Source organism: Colossoma macropomum, unplaced genomic scaffold (genome assembly GCF_904425465.1).
Source record: "Colossoma macropomum unplaced genomic scaffold, Colossoma_macropomum, whole genome shotgun sequence".
Classification (NCBI taxonomy): Eukaryota; Metazoa; Chordata; class Actinopteri; order Characiformes; family Serrasalmidae; genus Colossoma; species Colossoma macropomum.
In genome coordinates, this window is record NW_023494797.1 from 5,697,754 (window position 1) to 5,716,877 (window position 19,124).

General features: G+C 38.3%; 1 protein-coding gene across 1 annotated transcript in view; it reads right to left on the bottom strand.

Moving 5' to 3' along the window:
* Positions 1-6,563: 6,563 nt before the first annotated feature.
* Positions 6,564-19,124, bottom strand: part of igdcc3 (immunoglobulin superfamily, DCC subclass, member 3) — a 128,938-nt gene continuing 116,377 nt past the window's right edge. Inside the window, exons 8-14 of the mRNA XM_036584499.1 lie at positions 16,520-16,767; positions 14,420-14,584; positions 12,154-12,342; positions 10,600-10,704; positions 9,194-9,329; positions 8,485-8,710; positions 6,564-6,997 (exon numbers count right to left, since the gene is read on the bottom strand). Of these exons, the coding sequence (XP_036440392.1) occupies positions 6,860-6,997; positions 8,485-8,710; positions 9,194-9,329; positions 10,600-10,704; positions 12,154-12,342; positions 14,420-14,584; positions 16,520-16,767 (1,207 nt within the window). The 3' untranslated portion in view covers positions 6,564-6,859. The remainder of the gene's footprint in view (positions 6,998-8,484; positions 8,711-9,193; positions 9,330-10,599; positions 10,705-12,153; positions 12,343-14,419; positions 14,585-16,519; positions 16,768-19,124) is intronic.

A 19,124-nucleotide genomic window follows, 5' to 3' on the forward strand; every position in this document is an offset into this window, starting at 1 on the left:
CCAACAAAAACAAACAAACAAACAAAATGCATAAGGAGATGCCATTAGGAATCACAAGGTTACTGCAGATGGCGTTTCCAAGTTCGTAAATGCAGCAGGAGCCACAGCGTCGCAGGCGATGCCAATGGTTTGTACTGCATTTGAACCATAAAACAACTCATTGAATCTTGTGTAGCAAAAACATAGAAAATCCCAGAAGTGTCATGTGCACTAGAATTGTACAATAGACATTCCACACAGAATTTTCATTAATAATAACAAGGCTTTACAGCACAGTAAACCACGTATCCCCAAATTTGTTCAGTACCATCATTTCATTAAAGTCTATTACATATGGACAGATCAGTTCAGCTATCTAATATACAAAGAGAGAGAATACTGAACACTCCACCATGTTCGCCTGAAGACAACACAACGGTTCAGATAGCAATCGCAGCAATTCATATACATCCAATTTTTTCTATACAGGTGGCTTCTTCTTGTGTTTTTTGCACAATGTTTTGGGATTTATTTGCTTGATGCCAATGGAATTTCATTTATTATCATCATCATCTTTCAGTGTCAATTGTAGAAGCATGTGTGGTTTGAATTAGGGATGCACCGATATGGGAACTATGAGGCAATGGCGATATCCAATATTTTTCATGTATGTATCTGCTGAGGCCAATAAACATTTATAAAATGTAGAAACTGGGACTGTATTTAGCTGGATTAGCATTAGCATATAAATGATATAGTATATATTTATATAATCAGTGGTGGGCAGTAAAAAAGTAAATGTACTTCATTCCTGTACTTAAGTAGGGTCTACTTTTTCTAGTATCTGTAATGTATTAAAGTAGATCAATTTTTTAGACTTTTACTTTCACTCCACTACATTTCACAGTAGAATATCCTACCTCTCTTACCCCACTATGTTCCGCAAGAGATTATAAGGTAAAAAACTAGATTTTCCATAATATTCAAAGCAGTATGATGACTAAGCCTCTCCCTAAATACCAAATGACCAATCATAGCTTAGCACCTGTAACTACGCCTGACAAAGCTTTCATAATTAACTCTATTGTTGCCCCAGAGATACAAATCTATGTTCCTCACTTTGCAATGACAATAACTATTTAATAATGATGAAAGGGTTCATAACAAAAGTTTGAATGAGCACCATCAGCTACATCCTGACGGCCATTTTTTAACCAGTGGCCGTTTATAAACCATGTTTTTGTCGTGGAGCAGCTTGTGGATGATGCACTTTACTGCACAGCAAGTATTTGTCATTTGTCTGTTAGTCTGAAGTTCATTTTTTTAATATTCAGTGTCATATAAATAATTGTTATGTAATGAGAAATTGCCAAAATATGTTTGTTGCCTTTAAGCAACATTGTGCAACAGTGGTACAGATTTAGCTGGTAGCAAGTGAAGGTGTCACTTACACAGCCACGTGAGAACATTGCAGTTATTGTTTAGACACTCTTACCCAGAGCAACTTACAATTTGATCGTTTTACACAGGTAGGCGAAGGTAGTGTTAGGAGTCTTGCCCAAGGACTCTTATTGGTATAGAGCAGGATGCTTACCCAGGCAAGGATTGAACCCCAGTCTACAGCGTAGAGGCAGAGATGTTACCCACTACACTATACCAACCAACATATTCCTCTTATTTCAAAATTTCTTGATTCTTTACATCAGATGGTTTTATTATGTACCCATGGTTTCTTTGAAAATAGCACGAACTAGAATTATTCTGTTTTTGCATTTGTCATATTTAAAGATCACCAAATTGTGTAGTTACTCAGTTTCATTCCAAATATTTAGATAAAAAAATCTAGTTTCCTATACGCTTTGTATCATGTCACACAATGTTGCCTCAAAGCAACAGAACCCCAAAAGACCCCTAAATGTATTATTTTTTTAAAAACTGTTTCAAATTTTAGTTTTCAGTCTCATATTATGCATGAAAGGTGAATCAAACATTGGCTACAGCTATGATTCCAATATCAGTGTGCATCCCTTGCTTACATCTACATTTTTGAGGTTGGTATTTACACGCATGTTGTTAGCAAGTAACAATGACAATCTTAACATTTGGCATGAGTGTTTGATATTCTCTTAAGTCTTTACAGAGATGTCACTTCCCAGACTTTTGAGGCAGAATGAAGATACAGTGCATTAATCTAAAAAAAAACAAAACAAAACAAAAAACAAACATTTGAAAGAAATGACGACATCTGTCATACATTCACATCCACAAAAAGTTACAAAAGTATGAAAAACCGTGAGTCTCATGTTACAGTTTTACTGAAAGGACATATAAGAGATGCTCCTCCGACATACTGAAAATGTGTGTGTGCGCACGCATCGTACCAAAACATAAAATCTTCCCCGAAGAGAGAATGACCTGAGAGCATGACAGCTGTGTTGAGGTAGGTTATCAAAAGGAAAAAAGGGATATAAGCACCAGGGCATTGTGGGATACTGGAGGATAGAGATGGTGCAGCATGGTGTTGTCTGTTGCCTTTTGCTCAAAGGAAACACCCTCAAACCCCTTCAAGAAGAGATAACTATGAGAAAATACAGCAGGTGGAGCGATGACTAGTATCACGTAGGCTAGCAGGACTGTTTTAGAGGCAGATGTAAGAATCTTAGAGTGGCTCAGCTGATAAAGAGCAGTTTATGGACTGGCCTCTTTTGTTTGAGCTGAAATGAAAACTACTCTGATAGCAGATTGGATTGCTTGGTATGCATGTGGCATAAGCACTGTTCAAGCTGGATTAGTGTTACGGAGGGAGGCTCTGTAAGGTCATTCGTAATGGATTTGAACATCTAGTTCATACAGGAAAGGATCTGTGTAATTTCCTCAGGTTTGAAATGCCATAGCTTGATGGTTTTTAGGTTACACAACAGTAAAGATGGGCAATATAATGTTATCGTCATATTGACAAATTATGTCATAATTTTTTTTTAAGAGTATGCCACTGGTGTTTCAGTACTTATAAAACACTGAACCACTGCTTGTTTCATAATAATATCATGTACACAACAATCATCAGTGTATAGTAAAAGCATAAACTGTATCGTAATAAGAAGCTGGTTGGATTTAAGTCCGTCATGCCATTATCTAATTTTGCTCATTTATTTTTTACCAATTGTTAGATTTTTCCATCTGTCTCACTCACTCACATTTAGCAGGCGGAAACTGTCCACAAGGGGCGCCATTAGCATTGAAATAGCTTTTGGTGCTTCATAAGAGTGGGGCTTTGCATCAGTGACACCCTTGTTAAACATGGCCTACCATGCTCTGATACTTCTGTCCTTTCCAGCTAGCTTGAAAAATCTTATGAAAGCTAAATATCATGATTTGTATCATGTATTGTGACAATTTCTTCAAGCTCTAGGTTCAGCCAATTACAGAAAGTCCTTTCCTTATTATTTTTTCCTTATTATATGTTATTTTACATATCATTACTGTCAGATATGTACAAATGTTTGACAAATTTAAAGTGAATTACCTAAAGGAAGATGCAAATTACAGAGGTAGGTTTCAACTACCTGTTATGTGCAAATTCCTGAAGATAATGTCACTTGCTTGTGCTGTAAGGCTGTATGGCTTGTTCCCCATGCGTGGGGAGATTTGAACCTTTGTTATCTCTCAGTAGAGTAGTTTTGACAGCCTTCTGTAAAGCGTACATGACTAAACAGTTTACAGATGCCGAGCGGAGTGGGCTGTAGCCTATTTAATGAGAGCTGAAGTTGCTGTCGCACTTCACTATCGTCCACTGAACCTCAGGTGAACATCAGCCAAGATGTAGCATTAATGATTTATCCGTCGCCCTGTTTGGTGCCATCAGATGGAACGAAAACATGTGCCTTTCATTCCCACTACGGCATAACTTATTTAAAAAATCTCCATCACCATTTTTCACGTTTCTCCTTTCCCGATAAACCAATTTTCCATGTTATCCAATTGTGAAACTTTTTTTTTTGGTTACATTTTTCGTGTATTATTTTACAATTTTCGGCTTTTTCATCCAGATTTTTTAAGTGCATTTTCGAAATTGACACAAAAGAGGTGAATGAAAAACTCAATTCAAAATCTGTGCTGACTTAAAATCATGCCCGTAATCCCTTTTATTTTCAGTACCTTCCCATGCAAATCTATTCCAGCTTAAAATGCTTCAAATAATAGATGAAAATGATGATCCCTGATCTGCCTGGCTCTAAGGAAACACAGTTGAGGAGCTGCCTGATGTTACCAAAAAAGGCCTTGTTTCTTTGCAACTGGACATATAAAATAAAAAGTTTTTAGTTCCCAATCCAATTAGGGTCAGTCTGGTGAATGATAGAGATATATATGTGTAGAATTGTCATGTTTGGGGCCATGTAATGTAGTTTTTGAGCTTGAAAGTATGGAAACTAAGGCTTAGGTGCTGTGAAACAACTACTGTTCTGCATCTACATTCTATGCCAGTGTGTACAGGCACAAATGTGAACCAGGTAAAACTGTAAAAGTTGTATGATGTTAATAATGCAGGTGTAAGGCCAAATGGGTGAGCATACTATGAGTAAAATGATGCACTGAATTTACATGATGCAAATGTGTACAACATTTCTACGCCAATAAAAAATTGCAACACTTTGAATTCTTTCAGTTTACTTGTATAATTGTGTTGATATGTTTTATTTAGGTAGAAATGATGTACATATTAGAATCTAGTGAATTCAGTGCATTGGGGTTTCACACTGTGCACATTTCTGTGGAACAAGGTGCTAATTTTCGGTAGTTTTCAATGGGAGAGATGTGGTTTCCTCATTGTTTGTTGCATTGTTGCATGTTGCGTTTGTGCGGAACGTGTGCAAGTAAATGGCCTGCAAGTCAAAGTGGTCAAGTGGCCTACATCATTAGTGTTTCTCTGTTATGAGCAATCAAATCAAAGTAAGGTGAGCCTTCGGTGACAGTTGTAAGGGAGGAGAGATTAGTGGTTGCTGTCATTGACTTAGCCTGAACTGTATGCTAGTTAGTTAACAGAAGCAGAAATGGTAGCTAGCTAGCACAGCTAATTGACAATTACAACAGAAACAGCTTTAAAAAATGCAGTGTGAACCCCGGCTTTACTCTTTTAAGCGCACCCTTGGAACGCCCACTCATGTACTCAGCATGATTCTCTTGAGTCTGGCAGCGCTATTGACTAACATGGGATGTTCGCGTGAAGATATGTGTTGGAGTGGCCGCTTGTGTATATATGGAAGTGTAGCGTTATGCTCTTTTCTAGGAGGGTGTTTGGGGGAGGAGCCAGCTTGGTAATTGATGGACAGGCCCTGTATTTCCTGTCTGAATTGTCCCAACAGGCCAGGATGATTGGATTTGTTATTTCTGTTGCTGTGTAACATGGCAGCATTGACTGACGACGCCCCACCATCAAAATCATATTACAGTGATGTCCTGCCATTTTAGAACCCAGTTATCTTCCACCAGGTCTATATTACCACCCCTAATATCGACACCCAGGCGGGCACCATGATAAATCTGTGCTTAAATCTCTTAAGTACATCATATATACATGAATACTGAATGAATTCCCGCCTGTTCTCTCTGCCATTTAATACAATTACTGAAGTCCAACACACGGTTTGTATATACATACAGTATAACTCAATGCATGTTCAACGCTGATGTATCTCGCCCTCCTTTCTCCTCCATGTAAATGGCATAAACATGGTGAATGGCAGAAAAATTATCCTGAAATCATTAGTAGCAGTGCAATGCATCTCTAACAGTCTTTTCATTGACTAAAGCAACTATGATTTGAAAAAAATACTTGGAAACGAATAAAAAAATAAAAAAAATCCTACACTATGGACACTATGGAAGAAAATGTCTTTACAAGCAGAATTCATACGATGTCATCTGTCAATTTGCATGAGGTACTGACATATCCAAACACATCAATTCATCAACATTGGGAAGCCAGGATCTCACAAAAAAAAGAGGATACATGTTTCATTATGAAAAAAAAGGACAACAACGACAACAACAACAGCATTGTTATCTTGAGGTAGAACATTGACTTCAACGTTTGGAAGTGCTATATGTTGGATTTTTTTTCTCGTTTCATTTTAACGAGTATGAAAGTGGTGGTTCTTGACATCTGAGGTAGCGCAGCACCTGTTTCTCTTTTTCTGAACGAACGCTTGACATGTAACAAAACCGAACAGACAAGAAGACACAGATCCGAAAAAAAGGCTTCCCGTAACACATTCATTCCGGCTGAGGTAGGTTTCTGTTGCAAATCCCAGGGTTCACGTAGCCAAGCCTAAAGCCCAAAGGCTGACGACTGATTAAAGAAAAATATATATTGATATCACGGAAAAAACATCCTGAGACAGAGTAAGAGTTTAAATCCCTGGAAGAAGGCCGTGGTCTTCACTGGATGGGGTTGTGAAGTCACTGATAGGCTGAGAGCACGCAGCAGGACGTTTTTTTTCTTTGAAACTAACATTTTAAAAAGTGTGGCAAAAAAAAACAAGAAAAACACTTTTGGAATGAAAAAAAAAGAAAATATGTGGACTATACGAGTGGAGACACCGTAGGTGTCTTTGCCCTGCTGCTCTTCTGAAGAGGGGTAAAGAAAAAAATCTCTCGGTTTCATCACCTTTCAATGAAGAAATCAGATGACCACGCCCACCATTAAGCCATATGGGCCCTCCCAGATATGGTGTCCAGCAATTCCCACGTGGGGAATATAACGTATATAAACTCTGCACAATAAAAAGAGGACAAAAAATAGGAAATACTTCAGTTGACCTGAGAGGGAGAGTAGTCTGAGTGGAATTTAAGGGCTTATAGCTCCACAGCCTTCATGTCATCAGCCTTCGTCCGGGAGGCCCCCTGTGGGTCGCCCGTGGTAATGTGACTCATGCTCCTCTACCAGGCTGAAGTCGTCCAGGGGAAGAGTGGACATCTGGGTCTCATTAAGGGAACAGGAGACCAGCAAGCTTTCCATCTGAAAACATGCATGCACACATACATTGGTTTTAATAGGTAATATACAGATGCACTAACCTCTATATATTGGATTCAACTGAGCTCTAATAGAGAAGGATAATCTCACCATAAATCAAAAAGGTAACTTTACAGCAAAAGGTGAAAATGGTCTTAACTTTTAATGCAAGTTAATGTAAAAAAGGTTTATTCCAAGAGACTTTGGAGCACTTCAATTGGTCCAAGTTTATACAATTTATGACAGCACTGGTGTGCTACATTTATTAATAAAATAGTAATACACTAGAAAAAATGTGTTCGAGGTATTTCTACGATCAGTTTGAGCGATTTGCGTCCTGATAATCAGTGGTAACTTATTTTGACTATGTCTTATGAACAATATAGCCCAAGTCAAAAAACATAAATATAAGGCAAAAACAATATGCAAATGCAACAAAAATATAAGTTTTTTATAAATTTTAATGACCAGTGGCATTTATAATATTACATATGAAGTACAGATGTCTCTGCAGAGGTAGTATAAATCAGACCTGGGATTTTAAAGGGAACACTACTGTGATTTCAAATCACAGGGAAAGTACCAGCTATGTTTCCCATAACTGTCTCATTTTTAGAACAGATGGCTTCATTTTGTTGTGACTGCTAAATGTTTCGTTAGCTAGCCAACACAGCTTGCCATAGGGACTTATTTAAGGAACAGAACATGTGCACAGTTGTAAAGGTTAGGAAGGATTTTCTGCTGACAGACGAGAGTTGGGAGCCATGGCAAAAATCCATACACACTAACTGTCCAAATGTAGCCAAACACCCCTTTAAAGTGGTGAATTTAGCTACTTTAACGTGCATCTACTGCTATTGCAGGCAAACAACTGTGCATACAGCATTTGTATATTCTGTAAAGAAAAGTATTGTACATAGAATGTGACACTTGTGAGCCTAAGATCACCATGCCCAATGCCAGGTGTACAGAGCTCCACAGCTTTGGCCTGTGAAGCAATGAAACTGTCTTCTCTTAAGTGACAGAACTCCACCCAATACTTTTAGAATGAGAACTAATCATCCAACATCAGTACCTAACCTCACTAATGCTCTAACGCAATCAAATCCTCACATCAATGTTCCAAAATCTAGTGTAAAGTCTTTCCAGAAGAGTAGAGGTATTCAAAGGGGGGACAAACTTACTATTAATGCTCTACATTTTGGAAGATGCTGGATGAGCCGGCGTCAAACTTTCAGACATATAGTGAATGACCTCAGATGCCCTTTTGGACATATTGTGTTGAAGCAGATTAAAATAAAGACATTCACATTACAGGTTTAAAGTGGAGTAGATATGTATAGATAATCAAATGGAACAATGTTATTGTTTAAATATTGTTATTAAAAAGTTAAAAATCATCATACATTATATGTTTACATCAAAAAGGCTTGTGATGTAAACAGAGCCCTAAATACTAAACCTCATTATGAAGCATGTTTAGCGCTCACCGTATGTGCAGCATCAGCTGAACCTGAGACAAGCCTCTCCCTCTGACTTGAGCCGGTCAGGCTCTTGGCTCCATGCCGGGCCCCGTTGGCCTCGGTGCTGGTGCTGTGCAGGCCGTTGAGGGCCAGCGCTCCCTGCTGAGACGAAGAGGCCTCCAGCATTGCTGCTGCTGTCGCTGGGTTCCGTCCCACCTGAGGAGTGGCCTGCACTGTCTTACATAACATTAGCCTGCAGAGAGAGAGAGGCATTACAGTTTGAGTGGTGTCGCGGTGTGTATGTCATGTATGTTCATATTCATACACTCTTAAGCAATATGCACACAAATATACACACAATATGAACACACACATGCATATATGATATCTGTTACAGCCTAGCTGTAGAGCCGTTGTGACTGGTTAGAGGGCTCATTGCAAATTGCATTTAGGCTTTATTTTTTTTCCAATATGTTAGAAGAATAGTGCACTAAACAGTAAAATGCCATATTTTAGTGTGTTCTCTGTAGAGGACGTGATACATTATTTTCACTTAGGAAATTAACAAAACACATCATTTGATTAGGTGTGCATACAACTTTGTATACAACTATATGTGTGTTTTTTTTCTTTCACTTGAAAAACTCCAGAGTCTGAAGATGTGCCTTCGGTTAAAAAATCAGCAAAACAAGCGCAGTACAGCAGTGCATATGGGTGCATGTGCATGTTCTCCTACCTGCCGCGGTAGCTGAACATGAGAAAGAGAACACAGAAGATGATGCAAGTGACTCCAATGTGGATGCCGATGATGATGCCAGTAGTAGAGGTTTTACTCTGCTCCTCTTTCAAACAGTCACAAGGAGTATTCAGCACTGTGCAGACAAAAGCACTGTTAGAACGCAGTACATAACACATTAAGGCTGGACAATAATAAGATAACGATAATTAATGATGTCTCTTTTACTTAATTTGATATTAGCAGCAAAGATTTCCGTGGCGATGTGCTGCTCAAGATGGCAATGGGTCCTTTTTACTTGCTAGACGAGGAAGAAGTCGTCTAGCTGTTTACTCACATCATCAGAAACTAGTGACTAACTACTCACTAACTAATTCATGATTTTAGTCTTAAATTCTGGTGCACTTTGAGGCAAATATAGGGGAGGATATTACTGTGGAATTATTTAGTTTCCTGAGTTCAATAACTATGCAAATACAAGTGCACAAATTTTGTCATTTCCTATATATTTATCTGTTAAAAATCTACTGCTTATCATACCATGGTCAAGAGAGAAGTGTGTATAATTCGAGGGCGTTACAATAACAATACTGAATTACATAAAAAGTATGTTAAGATTTTAGTCATATTGTCCAGCCCTAATACACATGTACAGTCTCATAATATATTCAATATTACACATGGGGTAAAACACAGCTGTGAGCCCCTCACACACACCAAAGCCATATATACAATTCAAACTCAGCACAGTGAAGACTGGACTCTTAAAGTCCACCTACATCATAAATCATAACACATCTTCCTTCCATACCATGATGTATGTAAAGTGTATTTCTGTGCGTTTCACTCAGTGATCAGGGGGTTTGGTGGCAGAAGGAAAAGAAATATGATATTACTGGTTAATATTATTCTTCCCTATCTGCTAGTGCGTGGTGAAAATCAGGTGTTTTAGAGGTGAACAGGGGTCATTACATTTTGATGGAAGATTAGGGGAAAAGAAGAATTTTGTTTTAAATATGATATGAAAAATCACAATTAATAGAACAAGAGTCATGAACTAACTAAGGTAAAAAAGGCTTGTTTTGAATTCTGGTTGACTTTAAAAGGATAGATCAGACAAAAATCTAATTTACACATTTAATCCATAGTTGACCAAGACATGTTTTGTGTTTAAGGTTTGCTTCTTGAGCTTTGCGCAGGAGCTATAAGGCTAATGTAGATTACAAAAATAATGGAAGTCTATGTCACTCTATTACTTGTACCACTTCTTAAAGAAGTGAACTTCAGACACCAGACATGTCTTGGCTGCTCAACTCCATTGTTGACTGGGGGGTTGTGTAAATTATAATAACGTTCTTTTAATGTGTCTGTGTGTACCAGGTGTGTGCGTGTTTAAGCCGACTCACCTGACTTCTCCACTGGCTCTTTCAGAGATACAAAGCGCAGAGTGGCATTGCCGTCTCCATGCTGATTAAATGCCAGGATCTTGATTTCATACACCACTGCTGGATCTAAAGAGAGGGCAATTACCTCACAGGCTGGGCACTGTCAAAGGTCATTTTAAACCAGAAGCCACAAAAAGTGCCAGAACTTTCTGTTCTTTCCGCTGTTACCACATTTGTTTTAGTAAGTAGGCAATAAGGCAATAATAATTTTATTATGAGCTGAATTTTTAATGATTTTAAAAGTGTGTATGGTCTTGTTTTGCAGGAAGAAAAGCAGAAAACATGTTAGTGTCATTCTTTCTGCTGCTAACTATGAAGTCAGTTACGTAATTACATTATTGGTCCAAAAGACCCCCCTTTTAATTAGTGAACTCAGCTACTTTAAGGTGCACTCACTGCTTGTACAGTCATCTCCATAGAAAAGCACTTCCAGTTGAAAGGGATGCTCTGAAGCAGAGCCTAAGGTCATCATGCCTATTGAGCTATAAAGCCCCCCAGCATTGGGCTGTGGAACTGTGGAACTGTGTTCTCTTTAGCGATGGAGCTCCATCCAATACCTTTGGGATGAGTGTATGGTCCAAAATTATCCAACATCAGAAGCTGACCTTACTAATGCTCTTGTAGCTGAATGCAATCAAATCCTCACAGCAATGTTCCAACATCTAGTGTAAAGCCCTCTGAGTAGAGTATTGGTTCACATAGTGAATGTAATTACATCTATCAGTGCAGCAAATCAATTAAAAAAGATCTAGGCTTCTAAGAATACTAAGATATTCTCTTTAGTGAGATTGGCTGAACTCAAGTTTCCTAGGCTCATACAGTAAACCATGCTATGATGTCTGGACTGTATCCTCAGGCCAGCACTGTAATAAGAAATAGCTCTTAATTGGCTAGCCTGCTTAAGCAAAGTTCAAATAAAATTTCTTTACTCTAATTATTCATAAAACCCACAAATGGGAAAACAACAACAACAACAAAAAGACATAAGATTATTAACAAAAATAACTGTATATACACTGGATTTTTTTCATTAGTCTACACGAGCACTGCGATCCTCAGTGGACAAACATATATTTTGAACTTCCTAAGATTTCTAAGCATGCTTGCAGCTTCTGACACGGCTCATTTATGGTGTCTACAAATCCCTGATCGCTCTTGGATAACGATGAATCTTAATGTGCGTACACAAATCGCATAACTGATGAACTGAGCGGGAAAATGAACAGGGACTTGCTCATGTCATGCTGCTGAGCACAATCCACTGGAATGAATAGAGACAGCAGCAATTTGTACGTACATGCACTGAACTTCAAATGTTCTTTCAAGCTGTATTTATAATAAAATATTTGACACAAGGGGTCTGTGGGCATCATCACATTAAATATTAATACATTTTAGGACTTTAATAGCACTTCAAATGTAAGTTAAGATCACATTTTATTTTTTAACACAGCTGTAAAGGCTTTGCCTATTTCTTAATTATTATAATATATTATTAACATTCTGAGTACTCACCCAGCAGAGAGATGTTGTACTGTGTGATGTTGCGGGAGAAGGTGAGGGGTCCGGTGAACAGCGGGGCGTGGGCTTTGCGGTAATACAGCTTAAATCCATCATGTTGGCCCATCTTTGTGGAGGGCTCCCAGACCACCTGCACCACAGTGGAGTTCACCACCTTAGTGTAGAGAGTTGGGGGTGCTGGTACTGCACAAACAAGAGAATAACACCTTCCTAATGTTACACACAATCTGTTACCAAGTACTAATGTGACTATAGCACAAACAGTAAATGCTGTTAAGACACAATGATTCACACATAGAGCTGTAAAAAAGTGATAATGTAATACATGCAGCACCTCAGAAATAATGTGATCAGGAAACGCAGTGATTCGTCTGTAATTGAGTTTTAAGACAGATGAAGAGCTATTAGAAAGTTGTGAATATTCTGCCTTACTGTCTGTGTCCTTGGTGTTTCACATTGTAATATCTCTTATTGACGCGTTTTCTTATATTTTTTTGATTAATAATTCTTACCCTCATATGAAGATATTTCTGAGGAACCTATATATATATATATATATATATATATTTTCTCATACTTTTATTCGTATTACACTTTTTAAAATTATACTATTCTGCATCAAGACTCCAAACGTCTTTCCTAACATGATCTCTTGAATGGACTGTTTATCAATGGTGATTATTGCGTAAGTGTTACGCACTAAGTGCTGTACCTGGCTTTATTAGAGGCACTTTAATGTGCTTTTATACCCTGCAGCAAATAAAATCTCTATTTATGAAAGATTGAACAATTTATACAGTAGAGACACTCACACAGACGAGAATTTAACTTAAGTGTGACAAGCATCTTGTTGCTTTTTCTCTCTTGCTCACTGTATGCTGCTACACAGTGATCCTCTGTGTCTAGAAGCAACATAATTACTTACTAATAAAATAATCAACAATTTGTTTAGAGGGTTGCATTATTCAATAAAACAGGCATGTGTGGGCTCATTTTGAGCCATTAGTTTGTGTGTATACGAAGCTTGTTTAAACAGACCAAATGTTCTTTCAATGTTACAAAGTCCAGCACCTTTTAAATTCATGCTAACATACAGTACCAGTCAAATGTTTAGACACACATATTCAATAAGAGTTTTCCTAGAATTTCCTTTAATTTTATTGTTTCTACATTTTAGAAAAATAAAGGAGGCATCAAAACTATGAAATAACATAATGATAAAATAATGAATTTCTTTTTTTTATTTACATCAAACTAGTAATAATGTGCTATAATGCAGCAAGAGATAACAATACATAAATAAAACTGCTATATGGCGCAATGACCGACTGAGTCACTCCCACAGTCACGTCCTAAGATTCAAGAGTCGAACGCACACTCAAAAAACAAACAAACAAACAAAAAAATCATGTTTCATAATTAACCATCATTTTAAATACATTTGTTACTGAGCCCAAAATATATCTGGTAGGTGGCAGCAGTATATTAATAGTCCAGATGTACACCACTCATGTAGTGTTAGCATTAGCTCAGCTGAATGGGTAGCCTCCATCACTCAAGTCTCATTCAAAATGAAAAAGTTTCAAAAGCTAAAGTTATAGCTTTAATCCTTAGCGACCGAAAAAGCAAGATTTTACCTTTGTGATTATTGGATAATAAAATATTCAACAGTATATTCTTCAAACGTTTGCTGATCATTTTTAGATCAAAATGTCTTTTACATTACGGAAAACATAACATCAAATTTACACATTTAGCAGACATTCTTATCCAGATTGACAATGACTTTTATACAGAGTGATACATTAGTAGTGTCGCCCAAGACTAAACTCTTCGTATACAGCAGGGACACTGATACCTGGATGGAGAATGGAACCTTCCAAGTGCAGGTCACAGTGTTCTCTTATCTAACCTCTAATTACATTCAATCCTACATCAGTAACATACATTCAAACAGGTTTATCTAAACTCTTGACACTTTTTCACACCCAATTATGGTGTTCCATTGTAAAATGCATTACAGACCACACTGAATTTTTGTTTTCAGACAAGAATTATCAGTGCTATATTATGATTGTTATAACCAGAGAAATAAATGAATGTTTTCTATTATACAGTACATATTACTCTTTTCAAAAACGAGTTATTTTCAAAATGGCTACAAATGGATACAAACTTAATGTGCACAAACTGAGTCACATACTAGTCACATCCTGATATGAATCAAAAATAATAACATGTGCAACATGCTTCCACTCACCCTCTCCCAACGTGCTCTCCTGAGCCATGGCTGAGGCTTTGCTGGCTCCACGTGAGGTGTAGGCCTTCACATAGAAGCTATAACTTGTGGAAGGCTCCAAATCCCCCACCACCTGCTGCAGAGTCACCTTACTCACTGCCTCCTGATACTCCATTTCCACCGGATCTGAGGGAGAAAGAGAGAACCAAACTTGCGATTAGCCACAGCTTTGCTAGTTCGCTAGCCACTTTTATGACTGGAGTAATTGTTTTATTTCCCCTTCATTTATGAGGAGATTATTGTTACAAAAGATCATCTATCCAATGAATGTCAGACACCCACTGTGCTGGGGGACAGGGGTTTACGCTTGGGGGCTTCTAACTGCAGGCAGAGGGAGTAAGCTACCACACTGATGGTGCTGCGAATATAGCTCCACAAATTAAATCCACATGCTTTTTTAAATTTGCCCAAAGTGTTATTCATAACAGGGTCATAAAAAATTCATAACAGGTTCATCACAGATTCATAGCAGGTCCCAGGTTCATACATGCCATCTGTCGCTTGAGTTTCTCTTTTTTCCCTTTGCTTTGTCTCTTTAAACAGCTCTGCCTCCAATACAAACCAAGAATGCTCACGCACAGCATTCAAGTTCTGCTTTTAACATCAATTATGTTAACATTCTTAGTATCTTCATACTTGGAATAGCACCAACGACAGCGAAATTGTATTTGCTGTCCAGAGCTTGCACCATTGGTTTTGCATGGGAACTACAAGGCTAAAGAAGCTAACAAGTAATGGAGGCTTGTGACCAACAATTAGCACTGTGCAAACAGCACAAACCTGCCAAAGAGTCTGTTAAGTAATCTCAAATAGACTCGCTTATGTGGGTTTTGATTCTGTATGACATACAGTTATCTATAAAAATGGACAGAAGTATGGACAAAATTCAGGCTTCAAGATGGCTGCTCCTACTCATCTTTAAACATAACAGCGTGTTGACAGTGTAAGAAACCACGTGAGCAAGTCTATTTGAAATTACTTGTCACATGTTGAAGCAAGTGTGATGAATAAGCTGTACAGCTTGCCTTATGGTGACTGGCGTCTATAAGGATCATTCTACTCAAGTAGTTCAAAATCAGAGATCAAAACACATTTCAGACGGATTTTAACTGATTTGACTAAAATTTGGACTGCGACACTTTTGCTCTGAATGACCCTCTACCTTAATTATGTTTAGTTTTTTTAAACAAATGCTTGATGCTACCGAAACAACCATAACACTACCAAACTACCTTGCCAGGCGTTGTGACTGTTTCAGTAGTGACTCAAAAACACTAGCCAGTAGATGACTAGCAAACACAGGTTTGAACAGTTGCACACAATAAAATCAAAATATTTTTCATTAAAACACAAAAACGTTTACTTTATTGCAGAAAATTTGTTTTGGTAGTGACAATTTTTAATGTTTCACACTGATTTTCAGACATTGGGACTCATTTACTTCCAAGCAATGGAATCTAACTGTTCCATGTGGCCATGAGGGACAGGGATGCAGTCTCACTTCCTGCTCTAAAATGCAGGGGTGTGGCTAAAATAAGGCTCCGCCTTTGGACTAAAACTCTGTGTTTCGGTAGTGACATGAAAATGTGGGACAGCACTTTTTGACTAAAGTAAACTCATGATAAATCTAAATTTTTTACCCGGACTTGAAAAAGAAATCAAAAAGATCTCATTGAAGATAAAAACTCTTTAAAAAAAGCGGGAGAACCCTATAAATGATGTTATATACATTGTATACATCTCAGTTAATGCCTTGGGTTTAAATAGATCTTAATAGAACCCTTGTAAAAATATAAGGTCTGAATCTTTTTTTGAGCCTTTTACCACTTTTGTAGATTGGTCCATACTGGCTTCCATTACTTGTCAGCTACATTAACCTCATCGCTCCAATGCAAAAGGTAGACAAGCAAAATCAGATACCAAATATTTTGCTGTTCAACTACATTTGGAGCAAGAGAGAAACTGTGCTTTCCTGTAAGGCAGTGATACTTCATTTTAAATTCAGCTATTACAGGCCTCACTAATATATTTCTCTTGAACACAGCTTGATAAATCACATACCTGCGGTCTTGCGGATATGCAGCACATAGCCAATGATGTCCTGTGTGTTCTGGGCTGGTTCGTTCCATGACACCTGGATGGAGGTGGGCGAGAGGGCATCAGCCCGGACATCTGTGGGTACACCTGGCAGCCCGTCGGCCCACAGCACAGTAAGACGCGCGCTAGCCTGAGAGGAGCCAGCGCTGTTCTCCGCTATGCACTGGTATATGGCCTCGTCCTCCTGACTGATGCTGTAGATGGTCAGTGTACTGCAAGGAGAGGAGTGACAGAGAGAAATTAGCATTTAGCAAAAACAGGGCTTGGCTGGAGTTTGGAAAAATGTTTTTGATAGGCATTTGTGTTTTGATAGTGAGATGAAAACGTGGCACTTTCTGATTCAGCTTTAAATCTTTAAATCTGATTCTTTTAAAATCTAAAAGTCTAAATTCTACAAGCGTTGGTTGCCATAAAAGCTGCTGTGGTCAATTCACTTTGGTCATTAAGTGCTTTGACACTTGGGCACATCGTCATACTCATTCAGTCAAACAAGTAATTGAGTAATTTACTGCCTGTGTAGTAAAGTGACATGTAAAAAAACAAATGCCTTCAAAAAAAAAGATAATTAGGTAAAACATGCCTGAGTGTCAAAGGACTTAATGACCAAAGGGATAAAGTGAGGTAATTTTTTATTTTGGTTGTCCAGAAATAAGGCGTTTTACTGAAATGTTTTACTGAAATGAGGACTTTTATTTTGAAAAATGTATCTCAATAAAAGGACATAGTAGTCCATATTAGTATCATGTAAAACATGTATACTTCATAAATGTTGACTTAAACATTCATTAAAATGTTGTGAAGTGTTTATGTAAGATGTTATGAACGTGTTATGTAGATAACCTTAAAGTGTTACCTAAATTTTTACCACAAACGACATACTGTGCAGCCCTCATATTGTATGAACATTGTGAGAAAGTGTTTCAGATTTGTAGACAAACTCTTCTTAAATCTGTTTTAAATGTAAACGTTTCAGTCGGAGTTCAGCTGGAGTTTATGCAAATGCAAATGAAAGGAAGTCCCTTTCTGCCAGACTGGCCTGACCCTGTCCTGATGATGGATATGATGTTTGAAGTATTCACAGTGCATGAATCAACACGATCGATTGTGTAATGGCAGCTGCTAAGATAACGTTACTCCTTTAGACTGCATTCAGAGAAAGAGAAAGAGAGAGAAAGGGGGGAAGAGGAAGAGAAGGAGGCAGAAAGCTTGTCACAGAGGGAGGGAGAAAGCCAGTCACAGGCATTCTAAGAAGTACAGACAGACGCACCGTCAAAGTAGCAAAAAACCCCCCACAAAGCCCCCTGTACCTAAAAAATAAACCCAAACGGAGCCTTTGTGTGTGTGTGTGTGCAGCATGAGGGGGTGTGACAGCTCGACAGTGAACACACTGAATACTGGAGATGACAGAACAGCACAGAAACACTGAAAGGCCCCATCAGTGAGCCTCCAAATATTCAGCAACATCACCACACCACACCCATCTGCCAAAAACACCACTCTGTTTCTACAGCTCCCTGCCATCCTGCCATCCCTCCACTCCCCCTCTTCCTCACCCTGTGTGTGTGTGTGTGTGTGTGTGTGTGTCTAGGAGGGTATTATTAGTGCTGAATACGTAATCAGGTATTTTTTTCTCTTAATCCTGCGGCGATGAGAAAATAAAACATTTAACAGTTGAAGGTGCAGAATACGGAAATATGGAAATGAGAGCTGTCAGCTTCCTACAGCTCTCTCTCCCCCTTTCCTCACTTTCCTTTTCCTCCTCCTCTCTCTCTATTTCCTTTCCCCCTACCTTTCTCTCTCTCCCTCTCTCATTTTCCACTTCCTTCGCTCTCTATCTCTTTCACCCTTCTCGCTTTGTCCTCCTTCTCTCACTCTCACTTTTTCTGTTGCTCTATTTCTCCCTCTCTCTTTCTCCCACTCTCTTCCTCTTCCTTTCTTTCTCCCCCTCCTCTCTCTGTCTTTCTTTCTTTGTCTCTCCTCTCCTATTCCTTTCTTCTTTCTGTCCCCTTCTCTTGCTCTCTCTGCATCTTCACCTCTTCATTTCTTTCTTTTTTCTTTCTCTCTGCTCCCCCTCTGATTTTCCTCTTTCCACTTTCTCCTCTTTACCTCTTTTTCTTTCTCTGCCACTCTTTCTTTCTTTTTTCTCTCACTCCCTTTTTTCTAGCATTGTCTCTTTCACTCCATCTTTTTTCTTCTCTTACCTTTACTAACTACCCATTCCTTACTCTATTACTTTCTATTTCCCCAGTGTCATTCTCTCTCTCTCTGTCTCACTCGTCTTCTTCTTCCTCCTCTTTTTCTCTTACTCCAACACTTCCATTCTTTTTTCCTTCTTTTTACTGTCTTTCGCTCCATCTTTCTCCCTTTTGCTTTCTTCTTCCTCTCTCACTTCCTACCTTTCTTTTTCTGTCACTCTATTTATATTCTCTTTCTTCTCTTTCTCTTACTCTACCTCTTCCTTTCTCTTTCTTTTTCCTGTCATTCTCTCTTTCTGTCTCTCTCTCATTTTCTTCTTTCTCCATCACTCCACCTCACTCTTTCTATTTTTCCATCTGTCCTTCTCTCCCTT